The sequence below is a fragment of the Ursus americanus genome, chromosome 31 (assembly GCF_024610735.1).
Source record: "Ursus americanus isolate L20-20 chromosome 31, mUrsAme1.1.p, whole genome shotgun sequence".
In the NCBI taxonomy this organism is placed as follows: Eukaryota; Metazoa; Chordata; class Mammalia; order Carnivora; family Ursidae; genus Ursus; species Ursus americanus.
The window spans coordinates 20,214,515-20,230,350 of record NC_142157.1 but is presented as its reverse complement, the minus strand read 5'-3'; the positions used below and the strand labels follow the sequence as shown (position 1 = coordinate 20,230,350).

At 37.5% G+C, this 15,836-nt stretch overlaps 1 protein-coding gene across 1 annotated transcript in view; it reads left to right on the top strand.

The window, feature by feature from the left end:
• Window positions 1-8,025: 8,025 nt before the first annotated feature.
• The window catches only part of LOC148107396 (MAM and LDL-receptor class A domain-containing protein 1-like), a 35,884-nt gene continuing 28,073 nt past the window's right edge, over window positions 8,026-15,836 (top strand). The window contains exon 1 of the mRNA XM_087857643.1: window positions 8,026-8,101. Within this exon, the coding sequence (XP_087713769.1) occupies window positions 8,026-8,101 (76 nt within the window). The remainder of the gene's footprint in view (window positions 8,102-15,836) is intronic.

The following is a 15,836-nucleotide window of genomic DNA, read 5'->3' as shown; positions in this document are numbered from 1 at the left end:
TCCCTTCTGTGACTAATATATTGAATGTTTTTCATCATGAGAATTTGTCACATGTGTTTTCTGCATCTATTGAGATGATCATGTGATTTTTGGCCTTTACCTGATCAATATGGCATTTTATAGTGATTGGTTTTCATATGTTTGCATTCTTGAGCGTAATTCTACTTGGTCATGGTGAATAACACTTTTATATCTTGCTTGGTGAGACTTTCTTGTATTTTGTTTAGGATTTTTACATTTATATTAATCAGAGTTATCGATCTATAGTCTTCTTGTCACACAGTTTGTCTGGTTTTGATATCAAGGTAATAGACTCACAGAATGAATTGAGAAGTGTTCTCTCCTTTTTGACTTTGTGCGAGAGTTTGTAAAGTATTGGTTTTAATTCTTCTTTAAATGTTTTATAGAATTCAGTGGTTAATCCTTCTGTGACTGAGAATTTCTTTGTGGAAAGCTTTTTGACAGACTCATTCTCTTTACCTGTTACAGTTTATTCAGATTTTGTATTTCTTCTTGAGTCAGCTTTGGTCCCGAGTCAATGTTTGTGTCTTTCTAGGAATTTGTCATATCATCTACGTTATCCAATTCGTTAGCTTGCAATTGATCGCAATATTACCCTATAGGTTTTTGTTTCTGTAAGGTTGGTAGTTCTGACCCTCGTTTAACTCTTCATTTAGCAAATTGGGTCTTTTTTTTTTTTCTATTAGTCAGTTTAGTAAAAGCTTTGTTAATTTTGTTGATCTTTCCAAGAACCAACTTTCAGTTTGTTTGTTTCTTTTGTTTGTTTTTTAATTTCATTTATCTCTGCTCTAAAATCAAATGAAAACTTGGCTGGCTTTGGTATTAATCTGCTCTTCTTTTAAGCTTTTTAAGGTGGAAGGTTAGACTATGATTTAAAAACTTTCCTTTTTTTAATTTAGTAATTTACAGCTATACATTTCTCTTTCTTTCTTTCTTTCTTTCTTTCTTTCTTTCTTTCTTTCTTTCTTTCTTCCTTCCTTCCTTCCTTCCTTCCTTCCTTCCTTCCTTCCTTCCTTTTCTTTTTTTAGATTTTATTTATTTATTTGAGGGAGAGAGAAAGAGTGCAAGTGGGGAAAGGGAGAGGGAGAAGCAGGCTCACTACTGAGCGGGGGAGCCTGATGTGGCACTCAGTCCCAGGACCCTGGGATCACGACTTGAGGCCAAGGCAGACACTTAACCAATTGAGCCACCCAGGCACCCCCACAACTTTATTTCTAAGCACTGATTTAACTGCATGCCATGCATTTTGATACAGTGTATCTTCATTTTCATCCATCTCATGTATTTTCTAATTTTTATTCTGATTTCTCCTTTGACTCATTGGTTATTTAGGAGTATGTTACAGAGTTCCACAGATTTGGAAATTTCCATTTCTTTCTGCTATTGACTCAAATCACTCCATTGTGGCTGTAGAAAAATACTTGTTTAATTCATATCTCATTAAATATATTGAGACTTTGTTTGTGGCCTGAAGTATGGTCTTTACTGGAGAATATTCTGCATGCACTGTAGAAACATATGCATTTTTCTGTCTTTGGATGGAGTGTTCTGTATGTGTCTGTTAGGTCTAATAGGCATATTGTGTTGCTCAAGTCTTTTGTTTCCTTGCTGATCTTCTAAGCGTTCTGTCCATTCTTAAAAGTGGGGTACAAAGTCTCCGACTATTACTGTTGAGTTGTCTGTTTTCACTTTGCTTTTATTAGCTTTTGCTTCATACACTTTAGGGCTCTGCTTTGAAGTGCATATCTTTATAATTATCATATTTTCTTGATGGGTTGATTCTTTTATCATTATAAATTGTACTCATTTGTCTCCAGTAATTTTGTGTGTGTGCATTAAATCTTTTTTCCGCTGAATTCCCAGCTCTCCTTTGGTTATTGTTTGTATGTTGTGGGTTTTGTATTCTTTTATATTCATCCTTTTTGGGTAGTTGTGTTGTTGGATCATATTTTTCTACAACTCAGAGATGTAGAACTCAGAGTTTTGATTGGAGACAATAATCAATTTACAAATAGCATAACTACTGCTAAGACGGGATTTACACCTGCCACCTGCTGTTTGTTTGCTGTGTGTCTCATGCGTTTCTTGTTACCCTTTTCCTCCATTACTGTTTCTGTTACATAGATATTTTGTAGTGTATTCTGTTAATTTGCTTTTTCACTATGTATTTTTTTGAATTACTTTATTAGTGGTTGCTCTAGAGATGATAACAGTCTGGGTTGGGTTAATACCAACTTAATTGCAATAGTATATGAAATAAATTTGTCTTATCTATCTCCATTCTCCACAACTTTACTATGTTACTGTCCCAAGTACATCTTTATACATTATATGCTCATCAACAGGGAATTATAATTTTTTATTTTTATCAGTTATAACAACCAGTTATAATGATTAGTTATTGATTTTTATAGTTTCTATCTTTTGATGTTCTCGATATTCCATTGATACTCTCTATTTTGTGAGACATCATTCTATGGTTTCTTTAGTACTTTAGACTTGGTTTCCATTGGCTCTTTGAAATATTTAAAAGAGCTGACTTAAGGTCTTTATCCAGTAGGTCCAATGTCTTGGCTTCCTCAGAAACACTTTCTATTGAATGTTTTTTTTCTTCTGTATGGGTCATATTTTCTTGTTTCTTTACACGTCTCACAATTTCTTTGGAAATACAGACATTCAAAACAATATAATATGGCAAATCTGAAAGCCTGATTTCCTACCTGCCACATTTTGTTGTTGTCGTTGTTTGTTTAATTTGTTGTCGTTTTATAGTTTAGAGACTTTTCTAGACCAATTCTGTAGTCTTTGTTCTTTTTTTTTTTTTAAAGATTATATTTATTTATTTGACAGAGATAGAGACAGCCAGCGAGAGAGGGAACACAAGCAGGGGGAGTGGGAGAGGAAGAAGCAGGCTTATAGCAGAGGAGCCTGATGTGGGGGTCGATCCCCGAACGCCGGGATCACGCCCTGAGCCGAAGGCAGGCGCTTAACCGCTGTGCCACCCAGGCGCCCCTGTAGTCTTTGTTCTTGTCATGTGTAGCCACTGAATTCTCTGCGTGGTCAGCTTCATGGTCAGTTAATGATTGAAAAAAGAGTTCCTTAAATGCTGGAATCAATAAATCACCCAGCGTTTGTTGAGGGACTTTTGTGCATGTGTTGAGTCGCCTTCAACAGAACAAGACAGTTGACAACTCTGTCTTAGTCTTAACTTTCTGCTTTCACAGAGCCTCAAAGTCAGCCAGAGGTGAGAGCTGAGGACATTTCCAGTCTTTCCAAAGCATGTGCATAGCCCTGTACAAGTACGTGTCCATCTGGATCTGCAGGAAAAATAGGAGTATTTCGAAGCCACGTCCTATGGAACATCCCATTCCCCAGAGTTTGCTTTCAGCTGTTTGGTTAGACTATTTGAGCCCCAACTGTTATATGCTACCTCAGGCAACTATAAAATTAAAATATTTATCTCTCATATCCTCCATTTCCCAAATTATAAGTGATTTATCAGAGTGAATGTGAGCAGAAGGAGCATAAATCCTATTGCATGTTACAGAGCAACCAACTGGCTCCAATGCTCATGAGAAGAAGGCTTTTTGCACTGGGCAAGTTATTAATGGGGTGAATTTCAGAGAGCCTTGTAAGTGGGGTCTTTCGGGGAAACACCAGACATGACAAATAATGACAATTATTTGGTAATGAGGCTTTGAAAGAGCTCTAACTGTTTTCTGCTCATTGCTGTAGCAGTCATGCTGGGCCGCTATTTTTCAAAGTTATTATGGAGCTGGAAGTGGGCGATGGGAATAGGGCAAGTTAAAAAAACCATAAGGGCTTCCTGGGGTGCTCAGTCGGTTGAGCATCTGACTCTTGATTTTGGCTCAGGTCTTGATCTCAGGGTCCTGAGTTCAAGCCCTGTGTTGGGCTCCACTTTGGGTGTGGAGCCTACTTAAAAAAACAAAGACAAAAACAAAAACAAAAAACAACCAAAAACCATGAAACTCACTTGCCAGGTTTTTTTTTTTTTTTTTCATTGCCTGTACAGAGGAGTAAATTTTCAGAGGTCTTTATGTTGGCATTTTTGTTAACCTCACTCTCATGTTTATGGTCAAGTTTTATGATCCACTAAAGTGATTCCTCTAGCTCTTCATCACTGAAGGATGCTTAAATTGATACAGCTGCATTTATTTATAAGTTGCCAACAATTTTAAGAGATTACTACTTGAGAGTGTCCTTTAAGAGATACAGTTTTAGCAAATATTACTATGGTTGTGTTGAGCTTGTTAGTTTAATGAGCGGGTATGAGACAAAACTTATGATTTAATGGAAACAGAATTTAATAAATAGGAATTACCAACTGGAAAAAGTTTATATCAAAGACTATTATTTCCCCTCTGTTATCTGAACTTAGGCTAATTTCTGTCATCGATGAACACACTTTTGCCTTTCCAAAAGTTTTGACATTTTAACCTTTGCTTCAGGCCTTGGACCTTGTCATGATGATCCATTCCTGCAGCCTGATTTTTGGGGAAAAGTTCTCGAGGACTGATATTATCTCACCGTCAAAATACTCAAATTTTTTAAGTTCCTTGAGCCAGTTGGTTGCTCTGTAACATGCAATAGGATTTATGTTCCTTCTGCTCACATTCATTCCTATTAATCACTTAGAATTTGGGAAATGAAGGAAATGCAAGGCTGCCTGTCAATTGTTGAAGAAAGTAAGACTGAAAATTCTACCTTATCTTTCCGGGGGATCAAGGCTGGTGGAATTCACTGCCAAAGTTGTTGGATTTAGCCCTCCAGACTTGATTCATGCTTTTTGTTGCTTTCGTATTTTATAGACTTCCTTTTTTTGGATCATCAATCTTGGTTTATGTTGGGATTTTATTCCAATGCTTACCCAGCTATTGAGAAAAAAATATTCTTTTAAGGCCTTTTAATGTAAACACTCAACATTATCAACAAAATCATACTGCTTGTTCTTACTTTGTCATTTTGGTAGTTAACACTTTACCATGAGATTATTTGAAATATGTTTTAAAGATATGGTATGTGCTTGCTTTTATGGATGCAGGCATAAAATGGGAATTTATGAACCATATTAACAAAATGAGATGAATATGGTAGAGATTAATAGGAAACTTACAATGGTGACAATGATGTTTGTGTATGTGTGTGCGACATGATTGTTAGTAGGCTATTTCAGGGGTAAGTAGGGTGTGTGCAGAAAACATGGGGTACATTTTTGGTTATCAGCTTCTTCAGTCTGTTTTCAGTGGTTAGATGCAACAGTCAGAGGGGGTGTAGGATGAAGGAATGGGTGTGTGGGAAAAACTTAAGCTGCCAAGGACGTGCTTCTTTCCTGTATACTTATAGACATGATGACCTAAGTGTTTTGGAAAACAAAAGGGAGTTTTCCATAAGACAGTATTTTTCTCTAAGGAATATCTTCATCAGTGAATTAAAGAAAGTCTATATTCACACTATCGGGAGCAAGGTAAAATTGAGTGTGCATTTAAAAAAATGCTTCCTATTGCCACTAAGTTGGTAATTAAAGGTAAATATCAGATGTCAGTATTGGGTGCATTTTGAACACTACTTTTTTTCACCCATAAAATTTATTCCTAGACAAATGTCAAAAGATCGCAAGCTGTTTCTGAATTTAAAACTTTACCTTTGGGCGCCTGGGTGGCTCAGTCAGTTAAGCGTCTCCTTCGGCTCAGGTCATCATCCCAGGGTTCTGGGATCAAGCCTGCATCGGGCTCTCTGCTCAGTGGGGAGCCTGCTTCTCCCTCTCCCTCTGCCTGCAACTCCCCCTGCTTATGCTCTCTCTATATATATGTGTATCTCTCTCTGTCAAATAAATAAAAAAGATCTTTTTAGAAATAAATGAAACTTTACCTTTTTAAAATTTATTTATTTATTTATTTATTTAGAGTATGAGCGGGGGAAGGGGCAGAAGGAGAGGGAGGGAGAGAACCTCAAACAGATTCCACACCGAGCTTAAGGTCTCATGCGTGACTTGATCTCACAACCCTGAGATCAGAACCTGACTTGAAATCCAAAGTCTGATGCTTAACTGACTGAGCCACCCAGTTGAATACTATTCATTTCTATTGCTACTAATATTGTTGCAATAACACTTATTTAAATAATAATATATAATATGTAAATAATAATATATAATATGCTAAGCAAAATTCATTTGCTTAGCATTTGCGTTACCTTCTGAGCATGAAGCAAGAGCAAACTAACGATTGTCCACTGTATTACCGTGATACCAGCTCTTCATCTAAATTATGTTTATATAATTATTCCAGGGAGTACATTCTCAGAACGGTCTTCTTTTATTGTAGGGATTTCAATTATGCCTCTGACCATATTTATAACAATCATTAATGTCATTATTTTCTATTTAATTAAGGTACAGTTTTGGAATATGTATGGGAAGAAGAGTCTTCTTAGGTTTCATAATTTTACTATTCTCTCAATGATGTGACAATTAAATTTGATTTCCAACCGAGCTTTAAACGACCATGGAATAACTTGGTTGATAGGTTATCATAATCATCAATAACATCATTTTTTTATTCCTTTTGACAAATAGCAAAACAGCGAATAGAGTAGTAGAACATAGTGGTTCCCCAGTTATACGCCATAACCATGTCAAGCATTGTAGGAAATTTATGGAAGCCCAGGAAATGTGCCACATGTATGTTCTAGCCTTCTAAACAGTAACAGTTCCCTGGCAGAGTCTTCACTGCAACATGTCCGGGAGGATCAGGGCTCTGCGTTGTTGTTTTCCATGGTCCCACGGAAAGTTGGGACTCTTCGATCCAATTCTTTCAAAAGTAAATCACGGCAAACAATGATCTCCTTTGAATTTTTCATTTATTTGGTGGGCGATCCCAGTACAGTATTTTCCCTGAATACCATCTTTGCAGGGCTATAACTTTCTAGGTTACAGGAGATAAATTAGGTCGTAGACTGCAGCCCATAATTGTGTTATAGGGAGTATAATCACAATGCGCTATTTCACTGGGGAATGTAATGATGTAAAACCATCAGTCAGACCATTTGCAAAAGTGAATGATGTGGTTAAATGTTTCATTCTTGAAACAGAAATATATTGACCTAGTGTGGATATGGGCCTGAATTATTATTGCCTGATGTACTAATTAAGTTTACCAAGGATTGCTCTGATTGTAACACGTGGACTATTGTTGCCAACAGCCCACTTTCTCTCACTGGCCTCCAAAGTGGATTCTACTTCCTCAGATTTAAGAAGCAGAGTTTTTCTTCCAACGAATAACCAACATACCTGTCAGGTATTTGAAAACACACAGCATTCTTTTTTTTTTTATAATAATTTTTTATTATGTTATGTTAGTCACCATACAGTATATCCTTAGTTTTTGATGTAATGTTCCATGATTCATTATTTGTGTATAACACCCAGTGCACCATGCAATACGTGCCCTCCTTAATACCCATCACCAGCCTATCCCAATCCCCCAGTTTGTTTGAAGCCCTCGGTTTGTTTCCCAGAGTCCATAGTCTCTCATGGTTCATTCCCCCTTCTGTTTACCCCCCCTTCATTCTTCCCTTCCTTCTCCTACCGATCTTCCTATTTCTTATGTTCCATAAATGAGTGAAACCATATGATAATTGTCTTTCTCTGCTTGACTTATTTCACTTAGCATAATCTCCTCCAGTCCTGTCCATGTTGCTGCAAATGTTGTGTAATCGTTCTCTCTGATGGCTGAGTAATATTCCATTGTATATATGGACCACATCTTAATCCAGTCATCTGTCGAAGGACATCTCGGCTCCTTCCACAATTTAGCTATTAGCACACAGCATTCTAAATACTTTTCACATTTGGGAAATTCTGTTTTATAATTGTTTGGACATTACTTATTTTTCACAGGTTACATTTTATTACTTCTCCAGCCAAATGAGTGGAAAATTAATGGCTGGCCTTCAAACTTCATGTGGTGGTCCCATTCAGCATTTATGGCAAAACACAGCTGGGCTCCGAAATCAGTGGGAGAGAAACGTCATGAACGTCCAGAGCAACCAGAAATTTCAGGTATGTGTGTTATATTTTCTAAACATATCATTGAAGGAAAAATGATAAAATATAGGTCTTTAACTGATGTGGGAAACAAAGCAGAAGAAAAATTATTAAATTTCCTTACTACCTACAGCCCATTGACAAGTCCTTGAAATAGGCACAGTGGCATTCCTCTAGGGACTCAGCTGCCTCGATGTTAATACTTTGCTAAGGGCAAAAGGCAGTCTTAGCCTGACCCCCGGGACCCTGTAAGTCTACTTTAACATATAAAAATTCCCCAAGGTACATATTGGCAATCATCCCCCAAGCATATGACCCACCAACATACATCTGAAGGGTCTCATGACTCAGGTTTTATTAGACAGTAGTAAATGACCTTTTCCCAAAAATAACTAGCCCCCTCAAGGTCCTGGAAACCTTGCTTCCAAAATTCCTTAGAGACTGACGCTATCCCTAACCCCCTCCCAGCTTGAAAGATATAATGGGCCACTCGTCATGACCCCAGTGCAGCTCTTTCTGCCCATGGGTCCTATCCTGTGCTTTAATAAAACGGCCTTTTTGCACCAAAGACGTCTCAAGAATTCTTTCTTGGTTGTCGGCTTCGAACCCTGACACCTTTCCTACATAATTAACAACAGATGAATTAAAAGTAGGTTGACCACTGTCCCAGTCAGCCAAGGACTGAGGGATTTGCCAGGACTTTCAAGCACTGAAACAAGTCTCAGGAAATTGGAATGGCCAGTCACTCTAAAAGACACTTTTAAAAGAAGGTTTTAAATTTGTGTATAAAAACTAAAGTTGATATATATATTAACGTATATTTATGTATCAGTCAAATATAACTTTCTAATTATCTTCTTAATTTCTTAAATCCCCTTCATTTTCTATTTCTCTTACTATTCCAACCTCCTCTTTCTTTTCATTTCTTATTCTTAAGAACTACTTATCTTCCAGAATTTTCTCATGCTTTTGAGAGAACAGGGGTGTACTGGGTAATGAGGAAATAGACTATTTGATTTAAATACTAATTCCAAATGCTGTTGAAGTAGAATAATTGTCATATTCATTTCATGGCTAAACTCAAATTATTCAATACAGCCTTTATTTTCCAAAATAATTTTGAGAATGAAAGCCGGTGCAAGCCTATAAAAGACAAACTTATTTATGCAGCCTAATAAAACTTATGTATGGTGGAAATTATAATCTAATGATTATTACAGGAGTTCTTGGTAAAGCATTGCATATTTTTACATTTGGGAGAGCCAAGAAAAATTTGCCATTAAAAACAGGATCTTAAAGCATTTTATTCTGAATGAATTTGCCTTTTAAACCTGGCTTGCTGGCCGATGTAGCCAACTCCACTAAAGCAGGTTTCCTTTATCATCTATTATTTGACTAGTATAATAATCAATTTTATAATTTCGATACAGAGTAGAAAATCATCTGCTATGTGATGGATTTAGCACTTACTTAGCTATAGGGATTGAATTGGATTGACTTCTAACTTCAGTTATTTTGAGTGGTAAGAGGAAGGATGGGAGAATGAACAGAATTTCTATTATAAAATTGAATTGTAAGCTGTAAGAATGGCACATTTTCTTAATTGCTCTGTCATAAATTCACTGTAGTTTGAAATTTCTGGCTTTTGTAAGCTAAATGGGGATCCAAAGAGGATCAGAGAAAATCACTTCGTAGATGGTTAAATGACACCTAGATGATAGGACTTCAGAGGAACTGTATGGTTGGAAACATAATTCTGGCATTTGAAGCTTTGCACTCTACTGAAGTCAAGTATATTGGTGTGTGTGTGGAGGGGGATGGGCGGCAGGGTATCTTAAGCCATCGGGCATTTAAGTCTTCCTGTGAGTGATTGATTCATTTATTTAACAAAGACTCACTTGGGGCACTCAGGATGCACCACATGGGATTCAGGGAATGTTCCTAGTACGCATAAAGAAAAGAATTCTCTCCCAGATTTGTTGAGATATAACTGATACACGTGTAAGTTTAAGGTTTGTAATGTGATGATTTGATGCGTGTACATTGTGGAATGATTACCACAATAAAGTTAGTTGACATATCCTTCACATCACTTAATTACAATTTTTATCATGCAGTAAAAACATTTAAGATTTACTTTCTTAGCAACTTGCAAGTATATAGTACAGTATTATTAGCTATATTCCCCATGCTGCTTATAGATACCCAGAATTTATTACTCATTTTATAGCTGGATGTTTGTACCCTTTGACCAACATTTTCCCATTTCCCCCACCATGCAGACCCTGGCAACTAAAAAATTAGTCTCTTTCTATGAACGTGGCTTTTATAGATTCCACATATAAGTGAATCATAGAGTATTTGTCTTTCTGTGACATTTTTCACTTAGCATAGTACCCTCAAAGTTCCAGCCATGCTGTCATAGTGATAGGAATTCTTTCCTTTCTTGGCTGAATAATACCTTTGTGTGTATACACCACATTTTCTTTTCTTTATCCATTCATCTGTTGATGGACACTTGGGTTCTTTATGTCTTGGCTATTGTAAATAATGTTTCAATAAATATGAGGGTGCAAATCCCTTTGAGGTAATGATTTCATTTCTATTGATTATATGCCCAGAAGTGGGGTTGCTGGATCATATGGTAGTTCTAATTTGAGTTTTTTGAAGAACTGCCGTACTGTTTTTCATAATGGTTGCACTGGTTTACATTCCCACCAACAGTGAATAAGGGTTCCCTTTTCTCCACATCCTTCCAAACACATTAGCTCTTGTCTTTTTGATAATAGCCATTCTAAGAGGTGTGTGTGAAGTATATATCTCATCGTGGTTTCGATTTGCATTTCCCTGATGATCAGTGATGTTGAGTATCTTTTCATGTACCTGTTGGCTATTTGTATGTCTTCTTTGGAATGATGTCTGTCTTTGGAATGATGTTCTCTATTTTGTTTGTGTTGTATTTTTTTTTTTTTTCGCTATTGAGTTGTACTAGTTTCTTATATATTTTGGATACTAACCCCTTATCTGATAGATGGTTTGTAAGGGGAAGATTAACGATGGGCATGTGGAAAGGAGACTATGTGTTTCTGGATTTGGGGTGTGTGTGTGTGCAGACCGAGAACCTTGAGCACCAATAGTGCATCTAATTTGTTGTGGCTATTCAGGTGTCATTAACCACTAGAGAAGTTTCTAGTTTCTTTCTTTTTTTTTTTTTTTAAAGATTTTATTTATTTTTTATTTGAAAGAGAGAAAGAGAGAGAGCATGAGTGGAGGGGGGAGGGGCAAAGGGAGAGGAAGAAGCAAGCTCCCCACTGAGCAGGGTGCCCGACTCAGGGCTCGATCTGAGGACCCTGAGATCATGATCTGAGCTGAAGGCAGGTGTTCAACCCACTGAGCCACCTGGGCGTCCCTAGTTTATTTCTTAACATTTCTCTTCTTTCTCCCCTATGTCTCTCTGTCTTCTCTCAATAACAAAGCAAAACAAAACAAAAGAGCCACAAGACCAGAGCCAACAGGGCTCTTGAGGGGATTGAGTCACAGGGACTGGATGCTGAAGGACGGACTTGCTGAAGTCCCTTCTGTCTGTATGCTCACATAAACTCTAATGACCGAAATGGGATTTTGTCTGTGTGTAAACTTTCTGAGCAGTTACACATCTTTTCCGACTTTGAAACAGAGTAGATGGTGAAAGAATCCTAACCTCTCTTTGCCAAGCTTTGTGCCTTCTCATCTCTGTCTCCTTAAGGTCAAGGTCTTTACTGGTGAGTGGCCGATGGGAGATTTGGACATTGGGGAGCTGGAACCTGCTGAGTCTTGTGTGTTAAACCTTTTGAAATAACGTCCTTGTGTTTCCCAGGCATCCATTCCCAAATGGCACATTGCAGGGGCTGATGATTAAATAGGTGTACAGCTAAATATAAAACTTAAAACTCCCAAATATATCACCTCCAGGGCCGTCGAGCTGTAGCTGAGGCAGCGAGGTTATTCACTTGAGTGCTTTAAAATGCAGCAGCGGCGTCAGCGAAAGCAGATGCATGTGCAGTGTATTAACTTGTTTGCCAGAACACTTTACTGCTGATCTGAAAACAGCGCCTCTACCCTAGAGGCTTTGTAAAACGTAGGAAACCCTATGACTCTCTTGGGATCCTTTGGCTACACCAATGTCTAAGAGCGCCGGTATGCTTTCATTCTGCCCTGTGCGCAAGAGAGCAGATGTTCACATGCTTTTGTTTAGCTGGGCCACAGAGATGCTCTGTGCTTGTCCTACTGCCCACCAGCCTCTCGTAGCTTCATCCTGAAAACCTTTAGCAAGAGGCTTATTTGAGGGCATTTTGTAATCAGCGTCTCCGGACATACCTGCTGCCTCATCAGTTCACAAGCCTCCGAGAATTACTCTGTTTTCTGCAGTTTCCCCTCCGTGCTGCCTTCGGACACTTTTAAAGCCATTCATGCTTCCTTTAGAAATATCCAAATAAGAGATTGGGGTTTCAGCTGCACGCGGCTTAGCACGGGTTGTTGAGAAAGCCTCTGGATCTGGTTGTTGTCTTGTGGGGGTTTTATCACCTTTATCTGTAAAGTATGAAGTCCATGCCTTGATAAAACTGAAGCCCATTCATTCCTGAGGGTATACTGCAACATGACAAAGAATGGTGTGTGTGCATCTAGTCAACAAAGCATTTAAGAAAGTTTCTGAAGGTGTTTAAGGAGTAGTAACATCTAGGATTTACTGAGCACTTACTATATGTAATGCACTACAGTTAGTCCTTTGTATATATTATTTTATTGGCCCTGCATGGCAGTCTTCTGGATCAGAACTATAATTCACCCCACTGTTCTCATGAGGATTACGAACTTCAGACAGTGGAATAAACTATTAAATTCCATCCAGATTAGACCCCTGTGTAGTTTGATTTCACATCTCATTTACTCACTCAGCCATGATAACTTTTTTTTTATCATGTTAAAGCATTATAAAGATTTGTAAAATATAGACGGAAAAAAATCCAACTTCTAGATTTGGCCAAATATATTGCAGGTGACTCATTAAACATTCTTTTGCCTGCTGTGTTGGATAAAACAACATTATTACACATTATGCTGCTGATTACCTGCAATTGCATTTCTCAAAATTGTAGACTTAAGGAATTAATTTTGCTATTGTCTTAAAATATTTGCAGAAGCAGAGACTAAACCAGGCTACACATACAGCAGAAATTTAGTCTTAGATGCAAGTAAAACCTTCCCTCACTCTCCTTTTCTTTGTTCTTGAGGGCGCTTATGTATTGGTTTTATGGATAGGAAAGGAATGAATACTGTATTACTAAGTATATCACTGTGGTTTTCACTCAAATGTTTGGATTCTCAAAGTAAATGAGAAGTCAGTGCCTGAATTTTAAAAAGATACTGAAACATTTTTAATATGCTATTATCTACTTGTCATTTCGTTGATATTCCATTTTGACATGCCAAAGAGTTCTTAGCAGCCTCGTATTCAGAAACAATAGATTTTATTAACAGACAAAAGATAAGTTATTCATAAAAGTAAAATAAATACAACTCATTTACTTAAAAAAGTCTACTCTCAAACTTTTCTAAATCATAATCAAAGTCATTTTCCCTTGTAAGTCAAGAATATTCACTATGTGAACACACGATGGCAAAAAATTACTGTCATGTTTTTGTATTTCACATGTTTGCTTGAGACATATGAAATGTACACTACTGATTAAGAAAACTTTAATACGATAAATACAACTACAAGTTTCTGTTCATGCAGTTACAGGTGTTGTCCAAGTGAGTTTATGTCCATTCGGCTACTGTCGAAGGTTTGCTGAAGATTTTAAGCTCTTGAGCACTGACCTCTTGCCCCCCTCAGAGGCCGTCTTCTCTTAAAATGTTTGGGGTGAAAGCAATTTATCTGTTATTTACTGTTGCATCAGTGCAGCCCATACCTGACTTCTGTGATGGTGCCAAACTTCTAACTTCCTTATCTGTGTTATTTTATTTGCTAGTTTGGTACTCTTTGCTTTATTTCCCCTAATACAGTTAAAATGAGGTGGATGTTTGGAAAAACTTATTTGTCAAAGTTTAGGGGAAAACAAAGAATGCTAGACCTCACTTTTCTTAGAAGTACAACTACCATATGCAAACATGGCTTCTGACCCTAGACCTGGCTTTTAAAAAAAAAGTATCTTGAGATTCCACTTTCTTGAGCTAGTTCAACCTATCCTTTTCAGGATTCCAACCAAAATCTCTGGAAAGTCTTTCTGTTTAAATATATTTAACTCAAGTATTGAGCTATGTTTGATGGGTCTTAAGTTTTATAGCTACACAGATCCATTGGTGAATTTCCCTTCATTTAGAGAAATAGTGTTCTCCCTAAGAAAAACATTTCCTCTTACTAAACCTCAAATGGCAGCCGATTTTCACACTAACTTTCATTCAGTTAGACCGAGTTAACATATAATTTAATTGAATCAAGCAAGTATACATATTGCAAACTCCCATGGAGAGAATCGAAGGTGAGAAGACCACTTAAAAACCTTTTCATTAGATCAGGAGTGAAGATACAGGAGCGGAAGTAGGAATGGAAAGAAGAGAGGGCTTCACAGGTCTTGATGGATCCAGTGAGGGGCTGGAAGATAATGTGATTTTGCAAGCCGCTTTGGAGTTTTGAGCATTGAAAAGTGGCAATCTTCTGGTACCATTGTCAGAGAATAGGAGTCATGGGACAGGTCCAGTGTGAGGGGAAAAAATATTATGACTTAGAAGTGAATTTGTGTCATCTGGTGAAAGTGTCCAGCAGGCTGTGGAGATATGGGCAGAAAGCTCAGAAAGGCAATTGACATTTGTGATGTAAATTTGTGTTTCATCAGTCTGGGTTACAGTTGAAACCCTGAAGATCAATGAATTTGAGAAGAGAGTGTGGAGAAAAAAGGAAGAGACTGGTGATTAGTTCACACTTATTTCTGTTTCTCTCTTTAAATATGGCTACCACTGGTGTGTTCTTAGCTTGACAAAACCAGGTGAAAAGGCTTTCAAGAAGGATAAAATCTTAATCTATAGAGAATAGATTTTTTTTTATCTATAAACCCTATTCACACAATAGCTTAAATACTTTATAATAACTCTGTGTTACGGTAAGAGGTAAGACTTAATACTAACTATATACCAAGTGCTGATATATGTGAAATAACTCATGTATCCTTGCATAAATCTTATAAGTAATCACTTATTATTATTATTTTAAAGATTTTATTTATTTATTTGAGAGAGAGACAGCTCACTTGTGAGAGAGCACAAACTGGGGGGAGGGGTGGAGGGAGAGAGAGAAGGAGACTCCCCGCTGAGCAGGGAGCCCAAAGGAGGACAGATTTGGGGCTCAATCCCAGGATCCCAGGATCATGACCTGAGCTGAAGGCAGACGCTTAACCAACTGAGCCACCCAGGCACCCCAATAACTTATTATTTTTATCAGTACCTGTTTACAAGGAAGAAAACTGGGTATACAGAGATGTTAAGTACCTTCTCTAATGTCCTGTTGCTATTAAGTGGTGTAGCTGTGATCTGAACCCAAGTAGTCTGTTTCCAAACACATGCTTTAATCACTGTGCTCTACTGCCCTCAGATAAAATCATCCCTATGTAAGTCTTTTCTTTCTCTCGGAAACGACTTCTAAGTGAACAGCAAAGCAAAATTGCAACACAATTTTAAATGTTTGTAAATTAGGTCACACAAGGGATGCAGGATG